Source organism: Primulina huaijiensis, chromosome 8 (assembly GCF_012295235.1).
Source record: "Primulina huaijiensis isolate GDHJ02 chromosome 8, ASM1229523v2, whole genome shotgun sequence".
Classification (NCBI taxonomy): Eukaryota; Viridiplantae; Streptophyta; class Magnoliopsida; order Lamiales; family Gesneriaceae; genus Primulina; species Primulina huaijiensis.
Genome location: NC_133313.1, coordinates 1,865,580 through 1,886,992, shown reverse-complemented (window position 1 = coordinate 1,886,992; position 21,413 = coordinate 1,865,580). Strand labels below are relative to the sequence as shown.

General features: G+C 34.5%; 2 protein-coding genes and 2 non-coding genes across 12 annotated transcripts; 3 read left to right on the top strand and 1 right to left on the bottom strand.

The window, feature by feature from the left end:
* The first annotated feature begins 798 nt into the window (after window positions 1-798).
* Window positions 799-18,447, top strand: LOC140982647 (uncharacterized). Of its 8 annotated transcripts, XM_073449269.1 has the most exons (21): window positions 799-948; window positions 1,033-1,073; window positions 5,355-5,510; window positions 5,622-5,853; window positions 5,956-6,058; window positions 6,582-6,689; window positions 7,312-7,493; window positions 9,807-10,002; window positions 10,223-10,486; window positions 12,501-12,647; window positions 12,914-12,992; window positions 13,121-13,234; window positions 13,318-13,487; window positions 14,322-14,440; window positions 15,373-15,498; window positions 15,604-15,676; window positions 16,501-16,627; window positions 16,791-16,905; window positions 17,575-17,765; window positions 17,882-17,994; window positions 18,169-18,447. In XM_073449269.1, exons 3-21 carry the CDS (start codon window positions 5,450-5,452, stop codon window positions 18,430-18,432), a joined length of 2,784 nt encoding a protein of 927 aa, XP_073305370.1. In that variant the 5' UTR covers window positions 799-948; window positions 1,033-1,073; window positions 5,355-5,449; the 3' UTR covers window positions 18,433-18,447. The 8 variants fall into 8 exon arrangements, 7 of the variants coding, with proteins under 7 accessions (XP_073305370.1, XP_073305366.1, XP_073305371.1 ...); XM_073449265.1 differs by having other exon boundaries at window positions 5,355-5,853; XR_012176325.1 differs by lacking the exons at window positions 799-948; window positions 1,033-1,073 and adding exons at window positions 4,689-4,900; window positions 17,065-17,123 and having other exon boundaries at window positions 5,355-5,853; window positions 18,169-18,265.
* LOC140983676 (small nucleolar RNA snoR74) lies at window positions 1,286-1,419 on the top strand. The gene has a single exon (XR_012176469.1). It is a non-coding gene; the product is annotated as a small nucleolar RNA snoR74 (small nucleolar RNA).
* Window positions 2,183-2,312, top strand: LOC140983678 (small nucleolar RNA snoR74). The gene has a single exon (XR_012176471.1). It is a non-coding gene; the product is annotated as a small nucleolar RNA snoR74 (small nucleolar RNA).
* Window positions 18,448-18,736: 289 nt separating the features above from the next.
* LOC140982648 (methylesterase 17) lies at window positions 18,737-21,207 on the bottom strand. Of its 2 annotated transcripts, XM_073449271.1 has the most exons (4): window positions 20,831-21,202; window positions 20,590-20,730; window positions 19,478-19,621; window positions 18,737-19,138 (listed from the first exon to the last, which is right to left on the bottom strand). In XM_073449271.1, exons 1-4 carry the CDS (start codon window positions 21,116-21,118, stop codon window positions 18,857-18,859), a joined length of 855 nt encoding a protein of 284 aa, XP_073305372.1. In that variant the 5' UTR covers window positions 21,119-21,202; the 3' UTR covers window positions 18,737-18,856. The 2 variants fall into 2 exon arrangements, with proteins under 2 accessions (XP_073305372.1, XP_073305373.1); XM_073449272.1 differs by lacking the exon at window positions 19,478-19,621 and having other exon boundaries at window positions 20,831-21,207.
* Between the last annotated feature and the right edge of the window lie 206 nt (window positions 21,208-21,413).

The following is a 21,413-nucleotide window of genomic DNA, read 5'->3' as shown; positions in this document are numbered from 1 at the left end:
TAAAATATATGTTACCCTCCAAATTCACAATAACATAATTAAATAACTATAAATCATTCATTTTAAATTTGGATATTTTAATTAATTGTCGTCAAATTTTTGTTATTATTACTATTTTTTTAGAATATTTTTTTGTTAGTTTTTTTTTTTTAAAGAATAATCTGCAGGCCCATGTCTGGAACTTCAATAAAAATAATTATTGCTCCTGCGCAGCCCATTATGACCCACTTAGATTAGAGATGACAACTTTTTCCACGAGTTTGGGGCCCCGCGGGGAAAATCGAAACGGGGATGGGGAACCTTGATTTTTTCGGGTTCGGGTTCGGGTTCCAGGATTTTTTTAAATCCCCGATGTAGATCGGGGCGGGTATGAGATTACTATCCCCATCCCCGAAATCCCCGAACCCGCCCCGAAAATAATATCAATAATAAAATAATAGTATTATTAGTATTAATAATATAATAATATTATTATTTTTAATATGGATATTGATATTAATATTAATATTATCTCTAATAATAATAGATAATAATAAGTTTTGGTTTGAGAAAATCTCCGAATCCGTCATCGTCTTGTCATATTAATATTTTTGAAACGGGGATGATAAGTTGATCTCCGAAGTTTCGGGTTTGGGGATTCTCCGAACACGAAAAAGCGGGGATTGTGGCGGGTATAAGGGTGGAGATGAAATTCAGGGATGGGGATAGGAATGGAAAACCCGCCCCCGTCCCGGCCCATTGCCATCCCTACTTAGATCTCAGGGTTTCGAAGCGAGGTATATCAACGTAAGACCCTCTCGCTCTTACTTCGTTTTCACCGGTCCCTTCCCTCGCTGACTACAACACACAATCTACAAGTTTATCGTTTAATATTTAACTTTCAATTTTATTCATTATTAATTTCTTGACAGGTGAAGTACTCGAGAGAGCCTGATAACGCCACGAAATGTCGGTTTTTCGTTTTGTCGCAAGATTTAAATCATGGTTTTTCTTGGAAGTGTTTCTACTCATTTGTTATGTGTCAATCCGCAGCCTGCAAATCTAGGGGATCTGGTCTCCGAGTTCATTTCAAGGTATGTTTCTATTTTTTTGGTTGGTTTTTTTCCATATTTTTTATTTTGTATAGATTTATGAATTGGATTGTGTTGTTTCTAAGTCAACTTTGTTTAAAGTTTTGAAATTTGTGTGTGCATGAGCTGTGTGTCATGATTTTTGAATACTCACTGTTAATTGAGGTCCATTATTTGTATTTGAGTATTGGGTCGATTACGAAGTTAACCTGATGAAAAAAGCAGGGACTTGTTGCCTTTTGTGAACAAGTCTCTCGTATACGTCAGGGATAAAAGATTTTGCAATGTTATTGGGTGAACCTCTTGAGTCATTCCAATGACTGATGGTTCAGTAAACGATGCTACATTGATGATTTTATGCTATCAATTAATTAACTTAGCATTCGAGGGAAAATTTTAATTTAAAAATATGTTCGTTGGTGAAGGTGATAGGAATTGGTTGAACATGTACTATCTTAGGCCATCTCCAGCCCATTACGTTATCTTAGTGTCGCACTAACTTTAAAATAGTGTAATTCCTACACCAAATACAAAATTCATCTCCAACTCATCAACTCCAAACTCTATACTAAAAAGAATATTTTCGGAATATTCCCTATTATTTTATTAACAACAAATAATTTATTTCACAAAATATTTATAAACACAATAATTAAAATATCACTAATATCTAAAATCATTTCTATATTAAAATTCATTATATATATTAATGAATTAAAATATTAATTAAATATATATTTATAATTACTTTAAAAAATTTTAATATTTAATATTATTATTTTAAATACGTAAACTTATTACTTAATACATTTTAATAATTAAATTAGATTATAAAACTAATTATATAATATTTAGAGTTTAAGTAAAATAACATAAAAAAGAATTACAAAAATAAAACAAAAAAAAAAGAAAAAAAAAGCTACGCTGTTGCTATAGTGTTGCACCAAATTTGGTGCAACACTGTAGCAAATCGGTGCAACACTGTAGCAAATCTCTATCTTGGCGTCAAACATAACGCTGTGTTAGAGAAGGAACAAAGTACACCATCTTGCTTTTTACGTTAATTTAGAGCTCGATTGGAGAAGTTCTTAGTAGTTGGTACTTATATGATGAAAAAATCAGGGATCTGTTGTCTTTTATTGAACAGTTTCCTCGTAAACTTCAGGAACAGAAAAATGCAATGTTATTGGGTGAACCTTTTGACATATAATGATTATTGGTTCAGTAAATAATGCTACATGTTTAAAAGTGTATTTCGGCAAGGGGAGATTTTGTTTTATCTTGTAAGCAGACGGTACATTTGTTCATGCAGCATTAAGCCATGAGTTAGACATTCAAAATAATTCTTCGTGAAACCGATTAAACATTTTGGTAAAACATTTAAAAGATATGTAAGTTGAATGTGTAGAAACATTTTTGGTTGAAGTATTTTATCAAATATTTGGTATGCAATATTTTGGTATTTGAAGGACACCTAAAATGCTTCAACAATTCATTTTTAAAACATTAGAAATGATAAGTAAATGAAATAAATAAATAAGCACGAATTTGTTTATGGATGTTCGGATATTAAGAACTCCTACGTCATCCCTTCTTCATCTTGAGAAATATCCACTAGAAGACTTTGATTTATACAAGACCTTGTACAAATTCATTTCAACTTAGGACTTATCTTTTGTCTAATTGAAGCTCGTAGCACACTCTCGATTGTAGGTCACAACCTCACAATCCACATAATGTTTAACGTCTCTTATGCCAAGACTTTAAACACAATCTTTAACATCTTTGTGTGAAGACTCACCCAACTAAACTTACCCGGGATTGGGGAAAGGAAATATGTGGCTAAAAAGAAAAAAGAAGCTTAACTCTTATGTATATGCGTGGATGATTTTGTGTGTGGATTTAATCCATTACAGTGTATTTATCTCAAATGTATCCTCGCACTTGAACTTGCTCTCATTCTAGAAAATTTCTTCATGTAGGTTGTCCATGTTTTGAATCCCTTTTCAAAACATGTATTTGATCTTCAAGATGTGGTATTTATAGGCTCCAACAATGATATATATGTTAGATACAAAATACGACTGTTTGAAAAGTTTCTGTACTTTTCTGATATTCAAACGGTCATTTCTGCCTTGATGGACATTTTCCCGATCCTAAACTGGTCTTTTAGTTTGGCTCCTGGTTAGCTTGTTCAGTTTGGCTCCTGCTCAACTGGTTCAATTTTGCTCCTCTTCTAAACTGTCAGTTTTGCTGATCAGCTCAACTAACCATGCTCAACTGAACTTGCTCAACTGAACCAAATTGATGAGGTTTGCTGAAATCAACTTTGCTGATTTCAGTCTGCGCAAAACTCATATCTTTATCGTCATTTATCATTATCTTACACTCTAATTCAGACTTTGATTTGTGAATATGATTTGTAGATCATTGTATTAGCTTCGTAACACATACTGAATCGTTTCATTTGGATAAACGAGCTGATCAGACTGACCAAAATACCGCAACTGCTCATACCCAACTGATTGCTGTTTTCGTGCAATCAGTTTGGTCTTTAACATTCAGTTTGGCCTAGATAACATTCGATTTAGCCCAATTGACGTGAAATACGACTTGTCCCAAATTGAGTTTTCTATTCAGTCATTTGACGACTGGTCATTTGCATCACAGAGCTGGGATATATCATTGGTAGACTGAAGCTTGCCAGATTTTCAGTTTGGCTAAATTCGATTTTCAGCTTTTATCTTGAATATCAACTTCACATTTAAATATGTATGTTGGAAACACAAGAACAAATTTTGTTATTATCAAAATCAAGATTGTTTGTGTTTCTCAACCCAACATATTAATATACAAAGTTATAAGTAAAAACAACTTTCATATTTTCCATAGCTCATGAAATCTCATCAATTTTATAAGGATTTTATTTAGTTAAATCGAATCTCATCAAATTCCGTCATATCATCAAATACCAATTCGATTTTGAAATTCCGTCATTCCAAACACTTAAGATGATATTTCAATTCTAAATTCCGTCAAATCTCATTTTTTCCATGATATTAGACACACTGTTGATTTAAAATTGATTGTACAAACACGTATTGCATGCCGAGTGTAAGTAATTATATACTTACGCATAACACTTAGAGTAATGTTTTTCGTTCGATGCCAAAGAAACAATTTAAGATTCCCTTGCTTTACATATTAATTTCAACAATGGGATGAAGTACTTGACATAATGAGCTACTAATTAGTAATTAATGATCATCTTTATTGCCATATATGATAAGAATTAAAGTGATAATACAAATCTAATAACAAAAATTATTGCAGTTAATTTTAATAAAATTTTAATGATTTTTTAATAAATATTTTGAAAACTATATTGTTTTGCACCCTTGAATTAACTTAAATTATCAGATTAATAAAAAATTATGTTAATTAAAATATTACATTCCACCTGCAAATGGATCGCCTTGCTCATAACCAGGTAGACCATGATTTTGGGTCTGGGCTTCTCAGCCAAAATAAGGCAAGATATTTGAACTTGGGCTATCGGCCCAAATCTATCCAAAATTAACACGTTTTATAATAATAAAGACAATATTGTATCTTCTCCGTCTGTTCACATAAATTGACACACTTTTTCCGCCGCCTTCTCCGTTGAGGCGCGTTGCTACTGCCAGTGGTTGTCATCGTCGCAATAGTGCTGCCGCCTTACCCTGCTCGTTTTCAAGCCTCAGTTTTAACGCTTCACCTGTCACACATCACCACCGTTGACAATGTAGAAACTTAGCTCCAAAATCAAGGCAGGAAATCACCTTATCTAGGTATTGCTGATTCTTGCTCTAGTTTGTATGATTCTTTGTTATTATTCCTTATTTCGGAGTTATGGAGAAGCAATGACGAAGTACCTGTATTTAGTATTGAAAATTTGCATGATTTTAATCATGTTTAGATTTTCAAATTCATTGGAGATCATTCATTAATTTTCCTTTTGTGAGAAGAGTTGACATATTTCTTCTGAAGTTGGGGTACCTCCCTGTAAAGTTGGTTTCCGGAAAGTTAATTTCCTAGACGAACCTAAATCACCCAAGTCTAAAATTACATGCTAGGTTGAAACCATAATATCCAAACTCCATTGCTCTATTTATTCTCTATTTTTTTTACCTGTTTTTACTGTATGTCATGTGAAGTGAGACTTATCTGAAACAAACTTCATTCTTTGCTGTTCAGTTACGGTAAGGTGATACCGCATCACCACAGTTTTTTATTTTTATACAGAGCATCGCACAAGTAATACAAGAAAACTTGTCAGCTATACATTAGAATTTGGTGGTTAAGTTTTTGTAATAGAAGTGGTGGTATTGAAGTTCGGAATGGGGGCTGAGCACGAGGACAAAAAATCAACAATGGATGCCTATGATGCGAGGAATCATGGTGAGCGCTCTGGGGGAATTTCTACTATGGATTGCGGCTCTATAAATAACCCAATTTTATTTCCTGACACGAGTACGCAATTTAATGTCGTTGAAAACCCTATGGAATCAGAACTAGAATCAGAACAAGATGTTGAAATCAATGAGGCTTGTGAAGAAGGCGATTCCACTGATGATGATGATGAAGAGTGCACATTCCTGTTTCAAGGGGAAATGGACCCTATGACATTTGTCGAAGAGGACAATGCCTCTGAACTTCAGCCCTATCAGCGACTTGAACAGATACAAAATGACTATGAGATCCTGGCAGCCAAGAAACGCCGCACTCTTGATCACGAAATATGGTATGTAATATATTTTTAGCTGTGACATAGTTCATTTTGCTTTGCTTGATTGCACAATTCTATGTTTATCAATAAATTTTTTTTTCTTGTTTAAAAAATTAGTGAAATTCCAGCGAAAAGGTTTAGGCAGGAGGAGTTTCTTGGAGCAAGCTTTGAGGAAATAATGGAGACCCTCAACTTTGGAATGAAGAAAAAGTCAACAAAGGTATCCATAAGTTTCTTACGTAGTTTAAACTCCAGTGTGTTTCTCAATATGTGTATCCGATCATTTTTAATTTATGATTTCCCTGTATAGCGATATCTTGTGATATTTTCTTGAAACTTCGTTTTAACATAAATGGAATGATCGATCTTGGTTCCTTATCATAAAGTTGGGATATACACTTGAGTACCGCTACCCTCTCACTGTTTACAATGATTTCTGGTTGTGCCATTGCACTATAAACTGGGAATTCATGGCGCCCTTTTGGATTCTCAACTTGAAATCCGAATTGTAGGCTTTCATATATTTTCCTCCAAGAGCCAGTGTTATGTTGCAATAATTTCTTCATTTGTTCTACTGTAGTTGCTTTCTTTCTTTGTGTCTCTTTAATGTTTTTTGGAGAGAAGCCTGAAGTTCATTGTTGCATAATTGAAATGAAGTATATTTGGTATCGTTAAAATTTCCTTAAGATTAATATGTTACTCTATGAGAGTATTTACACATTCAAATTTGGCACTGATATCAGTCTAAAAAAAGGGGAAGGAAAAAGGGATCAAAGAACAAAGTCAATCCAGAGGTGACTCGAAAACTTGGTGATGCAACACTCCACTATGCACATGGCCATTTTGAAGAGGTATGTCCTCTCTCACTGCACCATCTGTCTCCAATTTTGTCAATAGATGCTTTTTGTAAACCAGTTTTCCATATTCCAATGCATTATGGGACCTTACTGTTATTTTCCCATTAAATTTCTGCCAATGAAGATGGAATAGTAGCAGTTTTGTTTTGATTTTTGGAGTTGTAAACTTGGGATTTTCATTTTCTTGAGAAATGTGTGAAGTTTCTGCTGTATCATGCATGCTAATTTTTGGATTTCTAAAACAATGAACTTATGTTCTCTGTAAATGTCCTAGGCTATGAGCATTTTTTGTTGGCTCTCTATAAATTAAGCAATAATGACCTTATGGATTTTTGATTAGTTTCTTATGTTCTAAATGCAATAGTATTGATGCTGGTTTGGGTCGGTATCCTTAGTCCTTGTTGTCTCTTTCCATTTTTATGACATTTGTTATGGAATGCCATTGCTTGGTTCATTGTTTGTTTGTGTATGTAGGTAAAAGGAATCAGTTATCTTCCTAAGTTGAGCACAATACCTTCTCTTTCTTGATAATTAGTGATTTCTGATATTGCTAGAGTATTTCTACGGATTGACTCAATTTGTGTTTTCTATTACTGCTTATATTTCTATATTGTAGGCCATATGTGTGTTGAAAGAAGTGATTCGCCTTGCTCCGAATCTGTCTGCTCCATACCATCAGCTTGGACTTATTTATAAGGCAATGAATGATAGGAAGAAGGCCTTGAATTTCTATATGATTGCAGCACATTTGACTCCGAGAGATGCTTCTTTGTGGAAACTCCTTGTCACCTGGTCAATGTAAGATTCCCTCTCTTAGTTTCGTCAATCAGCCTCTGAATGTTTTGGTTAACTAATTGTTTATTCCATTTGTTGCGCTTACATGTTTGTGATTAGGATTTCCATCGTTCTATAAAGTTGCATTTTGTTCTTCACTTATTTGCGTTAATGTTGTTTGCATGATCAATCACTATTCAGCTAAGTTTTAATACCCAACTAAATATGTTGTAGCACATTTGCTTTTAGTCATAATGTCATATTCATGCAATCTTTTTCATTTTTCATACTTTGCTCCATGAGTGATTTTTCTAGACATGGGTTGTCGCCACAGTGAAACGTGAGATTATGTTGTAGAGTATTGAAGAATGTGTGAAATCAAGAACTGACACACATTTCATAAATCAGAATCTAACAAAAGCAACTAGTTTTATGGCCACAACCGATGATTATGTAGGACCATAGTTGGGAGTCACTCCCTAACAATAAAATATACAAACATCTAACAAAAGCAACTAGTTTTATGGCCATATATTGTCGTTGATGCTTGTAACTTTGTGGCGGAATACTCATCCGCACTTAACATGTAATCTTTAAATATTCTAATAAATTTTAGTTTCCTATCAAAAAAAAAAAAAAAAAGCCTTTTCCAATTCTGTTAAAAAATTTCAGGCCAAATAGATTAGATTTAATGTAGCTAGATCTGGAAGGCTCCTTTTTTATGGAACGAGATGTGGGTCCAAACAAGCAGGGTTGATATGTAGTATATCTTCAATTACGAAATGTTTTAACTCAATGATTGTAAGTTTAAGCAAAATATTGGGTTGAACCACAAATTAATAAGCTAGATTCAGGTGAGAAGTTCTAATCACATCTGCAGTCTTTCTTGGGGCGTTCCAGACTCCTTGAGGGGTCAATTGTGATTTTGTTTGTTTGCTACTAGGTTGAGACAGGATCTGTTGCTGATACCTGTAATTTTTGAGACAAAAGAAACAACATGATAATGGAAGAGTGCTTTTTTCCTTTGCAAGATAAAGGTTTTATAATTGTATAACAAGATGCACGAGGACCAAATGCTCATTTGATTGTACAGTTTGTGTCCAAAATTATTTGTGATTATTTTCATATGTAACTGTCTCAAAAGAACCTTTTTCCTGCAGAGATGAACGCCGAGACTTTTTATTCTGAGAATTTCATGTTGCATTCAACTTACGATGCTCCGTGTGTGAAAACATAATCAAATATGAAAATAATGCAAAATGTACCAGGAAGAGTTGCTTTGATATGAATTGCAAAGTAAAGTGATGACCTTGGATAGCATTGACGCCCTTATGCCACAGTTGAAAAGGCTTGAGATTTCTACAATTTTATGCTATAATTTTGCCTTAGCATTGTTTTTGAAGAAATAAGAATTTTTCTGAAGGGAAGTAGAAAGTAGAGACGGATAATTTACCAACTTATCTCTGTGTGAACAGTTGATTAGAACATTAAACATTTTGATGAAAAAAAATATGTATAGTCTAAACTAGTCATTAGAGCTAACAAAATATTCTGTGTGAGCAGTTGATTAGAACATTAAACATTTTGATGAAAAAAAAAATGTAAAATCTAAACTAGTCATTAGAGCTAACAAAATGTCGCCCAAATGGATTTGGTCTACATTTAACTCAATTCTAAGTGGGTTCTATGATTCATGATGGAGTGGATTTTTCCTTGATCGGTCATCGGCGCGAGATATGTTTCTTATAGATTTGGGTCTACCTAATGGCAGGAAGTGTAAGATTTTTTGGAATGAGATCATCCATTGTGTGTTTTGGTCCATTTGGCTGGAGCGGAATATAAGAATATTCAACGACGAGGAAGACTCTTGTGACGAGTTGTGGGAGAAAATCAGATTTAGAGTGGTCGCTTGGTCAAAAAAGTTGGCAGACTTAGTCATTTTAATATTTCCGATATAGTCAGAGATTGGAGACTTGTTTGTTTTTGACGAAAGTATGGACTACTGTTTGCTAATTGTGGATATCTTATCCGCCTCCTTGTATTATCTTTCTTAATCTTATAAAATCTTGTTTCATATAAAAAAATGATACCTTTGTACAGTCGTGGTTAGTAATTTTGTGATTCCATATATAAAGCAATATTGGATCCATTTGTTCACATTAAATACATATGCTTCCTAATGTAAAATTTGTGTTTGCTTGCATGATTAGTATCCAAATTGTGTTTGCTTGCATGATTAGTATCCAAAGTTCTGTTGAATGTGCTTTCTTTTACCCAAGTTGGGTTAAAATTCTCAGATTAAGTGAGTTGTTGACTTCCGATTTACATTACCTGCAGAGAACTTGGGGACAAAAAGCAGGCAAACTACTGTCTTGGCAAAGCTATAACAGCAGATCCCGAAGACATTGATCTTCAGTTTCAGCGAGCATCTCTCTTTCTTGAGCTTGGAGAGCATCAAAAGGCTGCTGATTCGTATGAGCAAATCTCACGCCTTTATCCTGATAATGTTGAAGTTCTTAGAAAAGCTACAGAGGTTCGAATTGATTTGATTGTTGATTTTTTGCTCTTTGAAACAGCAAATTTATTTACTTGAGTTCAACTGAAGTACGAGTACTTAAATTTTTCTTATCAGCAGCAATGATCATGTAGAGATTATTACTGATTTCAACTCCTTTTTATCATATTATATTATCACAGATGAGTGAGAGGTTTTCCAAGTCAGAAATGAACTTGAATTTTCTTTCTTGTTTCAGCTTTACCAAAAATGTGGGCAAAATGAGCGAGCAGTCTGTATTCTGGAGGACCATCTCAGGAATCACAATCACATAGATGATCCTGTTCTAAGTTTAATAGATATGTTAGCTTCAATACTCATGGAAAGCAATGCGTATGCCAAAGTTCTTGACCATATCGAACATACACAGAAGGTTCACTCTGCTGGAAAAGAAATTCCATTAAGTTTAATGATCAAGGCTGGAATTTGCCATGTTCATCTGAGACAAATGGAGAAAGCAGAGGTTTGTCTGTGCCTAATATTGCCACTTTCTTAATACTATCTTACCTTATTGTAACACATTATCCCGATAATTCCTTGTTTAGTCATATTTTTAAACCACTAATATATAAGGGACACGTGGAGATACTTTTAATTGCAACAAAGTATAATTATCTGGGCAGTTTATATTGGTGATAGCCGTGTAAGTACTTTTGAAATATTCGTAAATAAACTTGTCTGCATTTATTGATGGGTGAAACACCTGAATTAGTCAGGTAGATTTTGGCTATATTAATTTGGAATCAAAACACAAACCATACATGTGCATTTATGTGGTCTTATGAATCTTATTACCTCCATCGAACAATTCAACTTTGCAATAGTTGTTACACAAACCAACCCTAATACTTACTATTCAAGAGTCTGCTGTTTAAAGTCAGAGAACGTATCATTCCAGTTTATACTTCATTAGGATTTTCCTAGGTTTGTTAGGATTCGTGTTTGGTATATTTTCTACTAGTTTTTCTCATTCTTTCCCAAAATATAGAAAGAGTAAGACCTTTGCCAGGTTACAGGACTGAGACAGGTTGAGATTGACCTTCCGTGAGTGTCTCTTAGTAGCCATCTTCATAATCCTCAAAACAGTCGCATATAGTAACCAACCGGATAGGGCCCAACGCTGAATCATGGCCTTGCTAGTTCAATCCATATCTGAATGCTACCAAGAATAAAATCTCTAACACTTAGTCATGAAATTAAAATTTACTACTTCCGATGTAGTTATGAACATGACGTTTTTTTGCAATGATAACCTAATAGGAGTGGTTTTAACAATCTTTGAGCAATATCACATTTGTAATGTTGTATTATGCAGCTTGTCACTATCCATTATTTCAGATTCTTTTGCATATAATTTAACTTCTTTCTTGATTCTTTTGTGGTTTTAATCTCAAGTAGGACTGCGATTGTGCCTGGACTTTTAAATTTTTAATTCACTTGTATGCATTTTTTAGATTGAGAAATTAATTCATTAATAATATCTGGTGAGAACCAACCCCACATAAGGTTCAAGTTTTTTCTTGGATCGTGGCGCTAGGAAAATTACCGACTTGTGATCTCTTACAAAAGAGATGGCCTACTTGTGTATTATGCCCGAACTGGTGTACGCTCTATCGGAAAAAAGATGAGAATCAAGATCATATACTTATTCATTGTGCATATCCGAGGAATATATGGTGCTGAGTACTACGGGAGATAGGGTTGGAGTGGATTTTTCCGAGAGCGGCGCGGGATATGTTTTTGATCGAACCTGGTTTACCTAATGGTAGGAGATGTCGGATATTCTAGAATGAGGTCATTCACTGCATGTTTTGGTCGGTTTGACTAGAGAGGAATAGAAGAATATTCAATGACGAGGCAAAATTTTGCGATATCGTGTGGGAGAGAATAAAACTTATGGTGGCAACATGGTCTACAAAGATAGCGGAATTCAAGCATTTAACTATTTCGGAAATAGTCAGGGATTGGAAATTGTGTTTTTATTGATATTAATGATTTTTTACTGTCTTTTGTTTTGCGGATATCTTATCCGCCTATAGTGTAACTTTCACTAAATTTTAATAAAATTGAGCTTCTTATAAAAAAAAATGAAATTAATCTTTTGTCACTCTCTAGGTTTTTGAAAAGCTATAGGTATGTTTGCGTCAAGTACCTGAGCTGTGAGATGGTGAAGTGTTTGGTTTCTGAATAAGTCATATGCAATTTGAACTTTTTTTTTTTTTTTTTTTTTTTTTTTTTTTTTTTTTTTTTTNGTGCTGGTAGAAAATATTTGCTTGCAATCAACACAAAACATGCTAATAGTTTTAATTAGGAAAGGAGTTTGAACAGAGAACCCGTGTATTTGCTATTTATTCTTGTCCTTCCTTGATAAAGAACTCGCGTATTTGCTATTTATTCTTGTCCTTCCTTGATAAAGTTGATTTTCCAATCAATTCAATGCTATACATTTTCTCGATCCATGCAAAATTGCATCGCAGGCTTTATTCAGTGCGTTACAAGCAGAGCACGCATCTGCTCACCCTCAGTTAATCATGGACGTTGCAGACTCACTAATGACTGTTGATCAATATGAATCTGCATTGAAGTACTATATGATGTTCGAAGGAGAGGGGAATAAATATAATGTAAGGAAATCAAATATTCTCATGATATTTAGTACCTTTTTTTGATAAAATATTATCAAGCCAAACAAAATTGTCAGTGCTTGTTTCTTCAATGTTTTGATGCTCATAACCATGATGCTTCTTATTATTTTTTTGCTAGTGCTGCTGCTTATTATTATTTTGCTAGTGCAATAACTTATGCATCTGAATGTCTTCAGAGAAGTATCTTAGAGCACTAGGATGATACTGACTAAGGGCTTTTTGTATTCAATTCATCTTAAATTTAGGGCTATTTACATTTGAAAATCGCCAGGTGTTGTGTTTCTTTGAAGAAAAGAGCTCAAGCTATTGAATATTATCACAAAGGTAAGTGAATCAAATAACGAAGTCTAAAACTTGTAATTGCCTGGTCTTTTCTATGCTTCACGTTGTATCTTGTACCCTACTTTTGTATTGTTTCACTGAAGTATATGATCAATTTAAATTGTGTTCAGCTATTCAAAAACTTAATGATGGTGTTGATGCTCGGTTGACTTTGTCATCTCTTCTTCTTGAAGACGGTAGAGAAGATGAAGCAATCTCTGTGCTGTCACCTCCGGTAGAAGAAGGTATACTTCTCTCTTTTGGCCTTTTTTAATAGGACATCTTATCATTTATCACTTTCCTAGTAAGTGGTGTGTTGTATTTTCAGAATCAACTCTTGCCCCAAATTCAGATGTGTCTAAAGCATGGTGGCATTGTGGGAGAATAAAATTAAAGCTTTCTCAAATTTATAAAGCTAAAGGGTCTTGTGAGGCTTTCGTAGATGTAATTTTTCCTGTAATTCGCGAGACTTTGGTTCTTGAATCAGTTCGGCGAAAGGTAACGTTAAATTACATCCCCTCTCTCTGGTCTATGTTCTACCCATCTGTGTTCTTTTTTCCATTGTCAGCTGACTTGAAATGAAACTTCTGTGGATAAAGTAGTTTCTTGTTTGTTAATTTATGAATGTTTTGAAAGAACTACCTTCAATTATCTGAGTAGTAGTACAAAAGTAAATCAATATATCAATTCTCCATCCTTGCTACACACGGTTGAAGGCTTCGCCAGCAATGGTTCTTTCTACTTTCTAAGCTTGATACTTATTGTCGAGAACCTGTGATGAATTAGATTATTGTAAAAGTCATCTTATTTTTCTTAATCCAAGCATACCAAGTACTTCAGATCTCATAGAGTTCACATTTCATGCTGCTGCAAATCTTGAAATTTCAGAATTACTGTCACATTAGCTGAAGGGATCCAAATGGCAGTTCTTCCAAATTATTCACTCCCAAGAGAAAAGGTTTTTCTGTTTGGATGTGAAGAGTTACATTATTGCAAAAACATCCTCAAGATGCTAATTTATCTCTGTGTTTCTGGTAGGGAATTGTGCATCTAGAAGTTGCCCAATAAAAAAAGATTACATAGCAAATGACAAAATATAAAATTTTATTTGGACACAAAAAAATTCATTCGTGACCTTAGGTGTGGGATGGAACCAGAGCCTTCAATCCTATTTAATTCTCTGCGACGAAACCAGAGCCTTCATATTAGATTAGATACATCGTGGCGATTATGCCCTACATTTGTTGATTTGTGTTCCATTCTTGATGAGCACATTTAATATTTAGTAGTACCATGATAATTTTAGAGTTTCAAATCTTCATTTGGAATCAGGTTAAGCCCAGGAAACGATTGTCTAGAAGTGTTCTTTCAGAGAGGGCTAAAGTACTGGACGATCATCAGACTGGCCACGTATTTCACAGATTTAGGCCCGTAGCCTCATCTGCAGATTTGTGAGTTTTTTGGCTGAACACATTTCTAGTTTTATGCCTTAATTACCTATCTATCCATCGATTGACCAATCAATCAATCCATGGATAGGTATATTAGTTACTTAAGAGGAGTAAATAATAGTGATCATTCGATCCTTGCTAGTTGTGACTACAGTTACCTGCCAGTGGGACATAATTTTCTTCATGTTAATAAAATCGTAGTATCAGGCAGCATTTTAAGTTGGAATAGTGGCATTGATGAGACAGAATACTTGGTAAATCTACATTCATTTGTTATAGTTTAGTTCTATAATTCACTATTAATCTAATTGGCAATTGTATGTTAGTTTATTATTATTGACGTGTAACTAGACCATCCTTTACATGGGCGTTTATTATTATTGACGTGTAACTAGACCATCCTTTACATGGGCGATATTGTCTCTGTCTGCAGCAATTCTCCTAAATATGGATTCTGAAATGCCAAAAAGGGGAATTTACAATTTTTCCTTTGTCAATGTGCTGATCCCAAGTCCTGACCAAAATTTATGGTGGGCCTAGTTGTGGCTTACAAAAATTGAATTCAGTATGCTCTAGTGGCTGAATTCTATACGTGGCTTTTCTTAGCCCTACTAAAAGTAGCTGCCTCATAATTGTTTATGCTTCATATATTTGCTTTGGGATGCGACGTCCTTCTATGACGACATCCAATCTATATACCGACTCGAGATGTGTCTATGTCAGCAGGAGTACACAATAAGAGTAAAAAAGAATGAATTGCGATCTTTTTTTGCATTAGTCATGCTTTGACTCCTTGATGTTGGAAAATACTTTGCTAGTGTGAGTCAACCCTAAACTGCGTGTTAAATAATTTAATGAATGTTCCTATAAGGATAGAAGCTGTCAGAGAAAATAGCTACTGCTATGTGATTATAGTTTTAATGTTGGAATAGGTCTAAAGCCAGCAGGGCAAAGAAATTGCTTCGGAGGAAAGATGCAATAAAGGAAGCAAAAAGGGCTGCAGCGTTGGCTGCTGGAATTGATTGGGAGAGTGATGATTCGGATGAAGAATCTCCAGTAAGGAATCAAAACTGTGACCTGATTAAATTATAATTGTTCCCTTTTGGATTATATAGATATGGCCCACTCACCTGTTTTTCATTTTGATGCAATTAATAACTGGTTCAGCGATTGTTTCCGGAACCCCCTTTGCCAGATCTTCTAAAAGATGAAGGGCATCATCATCTGATTTTAGACGTAAGCCTCCAATTCACCATCTTCTTCCCACTCTACCGACCCTTTGTCTCATTTTTTCAAAGTTTGGTTTTGTCTCTCCTATCTGTTTCAACAGCCATGTTCCAGTGAACCTGCACCAGGTATCAATGTTACTGGATCATGTTGGCATTTAATATCGGTAGACCTAAAAACTTACTGGGGCTGTATCAAGTTCACTAGGATAAGATAGAACTTGAGAGGAAGAAGGAAAAAAACTTGTAATTAGAGCTGTTTTGCCCTATATTATCTCTCTTGTGCAATTATGTATTTATTTGTCAGATTGCCTGCAATTCAGAGAACATAAAATCAAGAAATGGCTTCAGACCATTTTTCTCTATTTCATGGAAAGCCAATCTTAATTTGATGTTGTAATCTGTAAACATGACGTGAATCTCAGTTACTTATTAGCCTGCAGGGCGAGGCATCGAGTAGCTTGAAAGAAATTGCTGATAACACAGACATATTTTAAGAACAGAAATACATATTAAACAGGAATGGAACTGAAGGTCCTGCTAACATATTTCCTTTGCGTTGATAATATTGACAGCATAAGGCATTTGGTAAATCATTTGAACTTGAAAACAAATAAATATTCAGAATATATGAAGAGCCGATTAAAGATAAGAATTAGATTTGATTGTGGTACTTGATGCTGTGCTATATTATTTAATCATGATTACTTCCACATGTTTCTCTTTATATTTTCCTAAATGTGTTCATCCCTGGTTAGAGTTTGATTTTATATATGATCTTCCATTAACTCTGTCGTGTGATTAAAATTTTCTTAGTAAAATCAATTTCTTTAGTTATGCAAGTCATTATCATCCTTGAGAAGGTATTGGGATGCATTAGAGATCATCAATCTTTGCTTGAAAGTGGTATGCAATACTTTTTCTACTGGGATGAAGGAGGAGCTTCGAACTCTTGGAGCTCGTAAGTCTTGAAATTATGAAATAACTGTAGCTACTTTTGTAGATCTTCCTTCATGTTTGGTTCTTTTATTTCAGTAGTGACCTGGGCTTCGTCATTACTTGGGAATAGGTGCATTGTAATTTTTTAGAAGTTCTAGATCATTTCCTCGTCTTTGAACTTGTAGGAATAGCATATAATCTTGCTGATCCTGCAAATGGGTGGGATTGCGTGCGGTACCTTGTGAGTCAGCATCCTTACAGCTTTGCTGCCTGGAGTTGCTACTACAAAGCAGTATCAAGGTAACAATGCCTTTGTTCTACATTTATTGTTGTTTTGCTAAAACATATCTATTTGCGTCTAATAGACGATGTTAATCAGCTAATGGTGTTTTGAAAAGGTTAGCCTTCTAGGTTGGAGAACTCTTAAGCTTGTTAACCACTTTACATTTCACTGTGAAGTCAGCGTGAGACATGTAACAAGATACCCCAGCAACATATCGATTTCAGCATGATAAAGTGTGAGTTTATGGCTGGTAATATAAACTTCCATGAAGCAAAACTCTATTTGGAGGCATTATGAGACTCTCGAGCTTGTATACGATAATTTCCAGTTGTGTGCTCTCAGTAATTCCAAGCTATGAGTTGTTTTCATTGTGGAAGTACATGAGTAGGCTACATAAAACCTCTCCCCAGTTAATTCACAGCCCACTTTGGTAAAAAAATCCTTCGATTTCAGACCATTTTAAATTTTTCATAATTGGATTCAATCAAGTTTTAATTTTGAGCTTTCAATTCACTCTTGAATGCACATTCTATGAACCCACTGAAACTTAGTCTCTACAACTAATTGTAGTGATGAATCTTTTGCATGCCATGCACATGATTAAAAAAGTTTTGATTTATACATTCACATAATTTTTGTTGATTTGCCTCTGGTCTCTTTTTATTTTTATTTTTTTCCTGTTGTAGATTTGGTATTAGATTCTCGAAGCACAATAAATTCCTACATAATATGCGGACAAAGCACAAAGATTCTGTACCTCCAATTCTTATTTCCGGGCATCATTTTACCATGATTAGTCAACATCAAGCAGCTGCTCGAGAATATTTGGAAGCTTATAAACTGATGCCTGACGATCCCCTTGTCAACCTCTGTGCTGGTATAAATCTTTTGCTAGAAAACATCACGTTGAAAGTTCCAGATATTAAACGCCAGTATTCTTTTTGCTTGAAGTGACTCTGGAGATGCTCTAATGAAGCTTTTCATTTTCTTTAGGTACTGCCTTGATAAACTTAGCTCTAGGCCACAGACTCCAAAACAAGCACCAGACTGTACTTCAAGGACTTGCTTTCCTCCACAACAACGCCCGGCTTTGTAAAGATAATCAGGTTTGGCTGTATTAAGACTTGAGATCAAATGATGTCTATAACATTTTGCTCAAAATCGGTATTTATCTGTTCAGTTGTCTCTGGTGATTTAGGATTTTGAAGCCGGTTATGTGTTGTTTTTTTCCCCTTTCACATAGTGTGGAGCAATAAAGTGACCTTGAACTTCAATTGCAGGAATCGTTGTTTAACATTGCTCGGGCATATCATCACGTTGGTCTAGTTACTTTGGCTGTTATTTATTATGAAAAGGTTTTGGCAATCCATCAGAGCGACTTGCCCATCCCAAAACTTCCAGATGAAAATCAAGATACAGATACTAAAAGTCGAGGCTACTGCGATCTTCGGAGAGAAGCAGCTTATAATCTGCACTTGATCTATAAGAAAAGTGGGGCTTCTGATCTTGCTCGGCAGGTCTTGAAGCATTACGTCGTCGTTTGATGAAGACCGCCCGAGCCATTGTCCATTGTGTGTATATATATATGCCTGTGCAGGGAATAATATAATTTGTCCATATGAGCATCACTCACTTGTCTATTATATTAATTATTTTCTTTTAAAAATTTCTTTTTTATCTTCCCGAGTCCAGTTTGATCCAAGTCGATTACATCTGAGTTTCAACTGAATTATAAAAAATACGGTTTTCGGTTCGATTCGATTGAATCAGTATAACAGACATTTTCTCAGACTTCTTTACATTTCAACTTTATCAATGCTGATATCATATCCATCTTCAACAATTGAATAATAAGAAATCACAATACTACCCCTTGCAATCTTATTTTCGTTTAAAAAACATATGAATAGGGTTCGAAAGGATATAAAGGTCGGGAGGATAATTTTGTCCATTTATATTGCAGACCACCTACTCGTCAGATCCATGAGTAACTGCAACTTTAACCAGAAACTCAATCAGCCCAAGTGGAGCTGAAAAGAAAGGACTGTGATCACTTTCCAAAGCGTAAACTTCAGATGGCGGCCATTTCTTGATCATGGCGTCTTGCTGATAAGATCTGAGGATTCGATCCCGCGACGTCTTGATGTATATTCGTGGTACTTTATCCGAATCCTCGGTCTCAGTAAATGTAGCAGATTGTAGAGCTTGAATTGGCCCTGGCTTTAGAAGCATTGCTGCTAGGCATGAATCCTTGAAACAAAATTACTAGAGCTATTCAATCATAGCTCGAAACAAGTATGCTTTTAAACAAATTTCGTTTCACGAATATGAATTATATATTTTTTTAAGTACAAAAGGATGGACAAAGAATGTATATAACCAAGCCGCGAATCATGGAATCGAATCAACTCAACCATTAGATTACACATTTGTAATCCTTGTGCCTTAAGGGTTTACTAATTTCTTTAGTTGTGGGTAAATCTCTGAATTTTACCAGACGTCAATCGATTCGTTACATGATAAATCTCTCATTTGCATTTTTTCTTTATAATAATAATAATAATAATAATAGACGTGGGATAACTTTACCTGTTGAGGAGACATATGGTAAATAAGTTTGCGTTGTAATTGTTTTTTAACCATTACACTGGTTGGGGGATGATCCTGTCCTAATCTGAACCAAAAATCATACACCTCATCGAGAGCTCCAAACTCGGAAACATCAGGCACTCCCTGTTATAAAAATAATAATATTCTCATTAAACACCAATATTAATAATATTCTCATTCAACACCAATAATTAATCCTATTTTATTATTTTAAAATCGATAATATTGACAATTTATTGGCAATTTCACCAAGAACTTTTCTACAAAATTGTCTTCTATGAAAAATAATAGAAAAACAAAAAAAATATAATTTATTAAGAAATTAAAAACAAAATCCATTCAAAAAAATGTAAATAAACAACTATTTACANAGAATTCAGAAAACAATAAGTGAGTGGTAAGAACACATGGTTCTTACATGGATATATATAGTACATTGTTCAGACACAAGAGCAGGAGACAAGCATAAATTGTTGACAGTTGTTTGCAATTAATCACAACCGTCCAATTAAACGTAGCCATCACAATGACGTCCCTTGATTCTGTTCACCATATATACAAATTTGACAATTATTCCATATCACTTATTATCATATTTTCCGGTCTTCTTTTTTTGTAAAATCCAAATCCTTAATGGAACTCACACAGTTTAATTAATCTTCCACATCAACATAACAATCGATACACGGTGCTTTGAGTTATTATAAATGTTCTAAAAAAATTATATTTGATCTGTTTTAAAAATTATCTTCTAAGATATAATTTTTGATAAAACGACAATTGTTCAGTCTTATCATTATCAAGCAAACAAAAGTTGACTCTTTTTTTTAAAATGATCAAAATTGGGAATTCTTCTCCTATAGCCTATGATGTGCAAAAGCAATGTAGACATGATAATTTATTAAAAATCTATTTTTTTTATGTATGTTTGAAGCTCATTTTTTTAAAATAAATTTGAGAAAATATCGTAAATAAAAAAAAAACAATAATCGATAAATGTCATTTTTCAAACTATGTCGACTAACACATTGTTGCAGTGTACTACAAACTAAGCATATGTATAATGAAGTAGATGGAGATAATGAACTTACATCTTTGACATCTTCATCACTCGCAAAGCCACATTTCAACATGGTGGCTCCGACAAACACCGCAGCCTTTATCTTCCTCCCAAACTTGTGAATCGCGTCACTCACACTAAGCCCTCCAGCACTGTGCCCCACCAAAATCACCTGCAAGTTCCAAAAAAACCCATCTTCAATCATGCACCAATCACGCAGGAAAAACACACACTAGACCCGTATCTGTGCGTGTGCAGAAATGGTTCTGAACCTGCTGACCATCTTCCAAGGACTGAAGGAATTCAACAAGTGGCCTGTTGTAATCTTGAAACGAGAGAACTGTGTTAGGATCGGTTTGGTCGATTCCGGCGCTTGTGAGATCGAGACATGTGACTCTGTGGCCTGAATTCTCCATCACACACTTGATCTTGTACCAGCACCAGGCGCCGCCACCAATTCCATGGATCAGCACGAAGTGTGCTTCCTGGGTAGGTGTGATTGCTGTTTGCAAGCTGTTTTCGTTGATTTCTATGAGCCCTTCTGCTAATTCTTCTCCCATTAATGGTTTTCTGATTCAAAAGAGCAGATTAATTATGTTAGTATTTGGAGTTGTGAATATATGTACACATGCAAAGCTTTGACATGTATACGGTCAATTTATACAAAGAATGGTGGATATAAATTTCAGATGATCTTCTCATTTTGTATATATTATATTATTGTACGAACATGATATTATATTTACATGACTTTTTCTAAGTCTATAAATTGGTATATTATTAAATTGGCCTAATTTTTATTTCAGTTAAATTTCAGTTTTAGTGCAATAGCTTTGCTTCTTTGCAATTTTAGTT

Bases quoted from the DNA above. Each gene is read 5' to 3' on its own strand.
- LOC140982647 (XM_073449265.1), top strand. From the start codon at position 5,450: ATGGGGGCTGAGCACGAGGACAAAAAATCAACAATGGATGCCTATGAT. The intron at 12,648-12,913 runs GTAAGGAAATCA...TCTTAAATTTAG, and splicing joins GAGAGGGGAATAAATATAAT to GGCTATTTACATTTGAAAAT. The intron at 14,441-15,372 runs GTGAGTTTTTTG...ATGTTGGAATAG, and splicing joins GTAGCCTCATCTGCAGATTT to GTCTAAAGCCAGCAGGGCAA.
- LOC140982648 (XM_073449271.1), bottom strand. From the start codon at position 21,118: ATGGGAGAAGAATTAGCAGAAGGGCTCATAGAAATCAACGAAAACAGC. The intron at 20,731-20,830 runs GTTCAGAACCAT...TGGAACTTGCAG, and splicing joins CCTTGGAAGATGGTCAGCAG to GTGATTTTGGTGGGGCACAG. The intron at 19,622-20,589 runs GTAAGTTCATTA...TTTTTATAACAG, and splicing joins GTGATGAAGATGTCAAAGAT to GGAGTGCCTGATGTTTCCGA.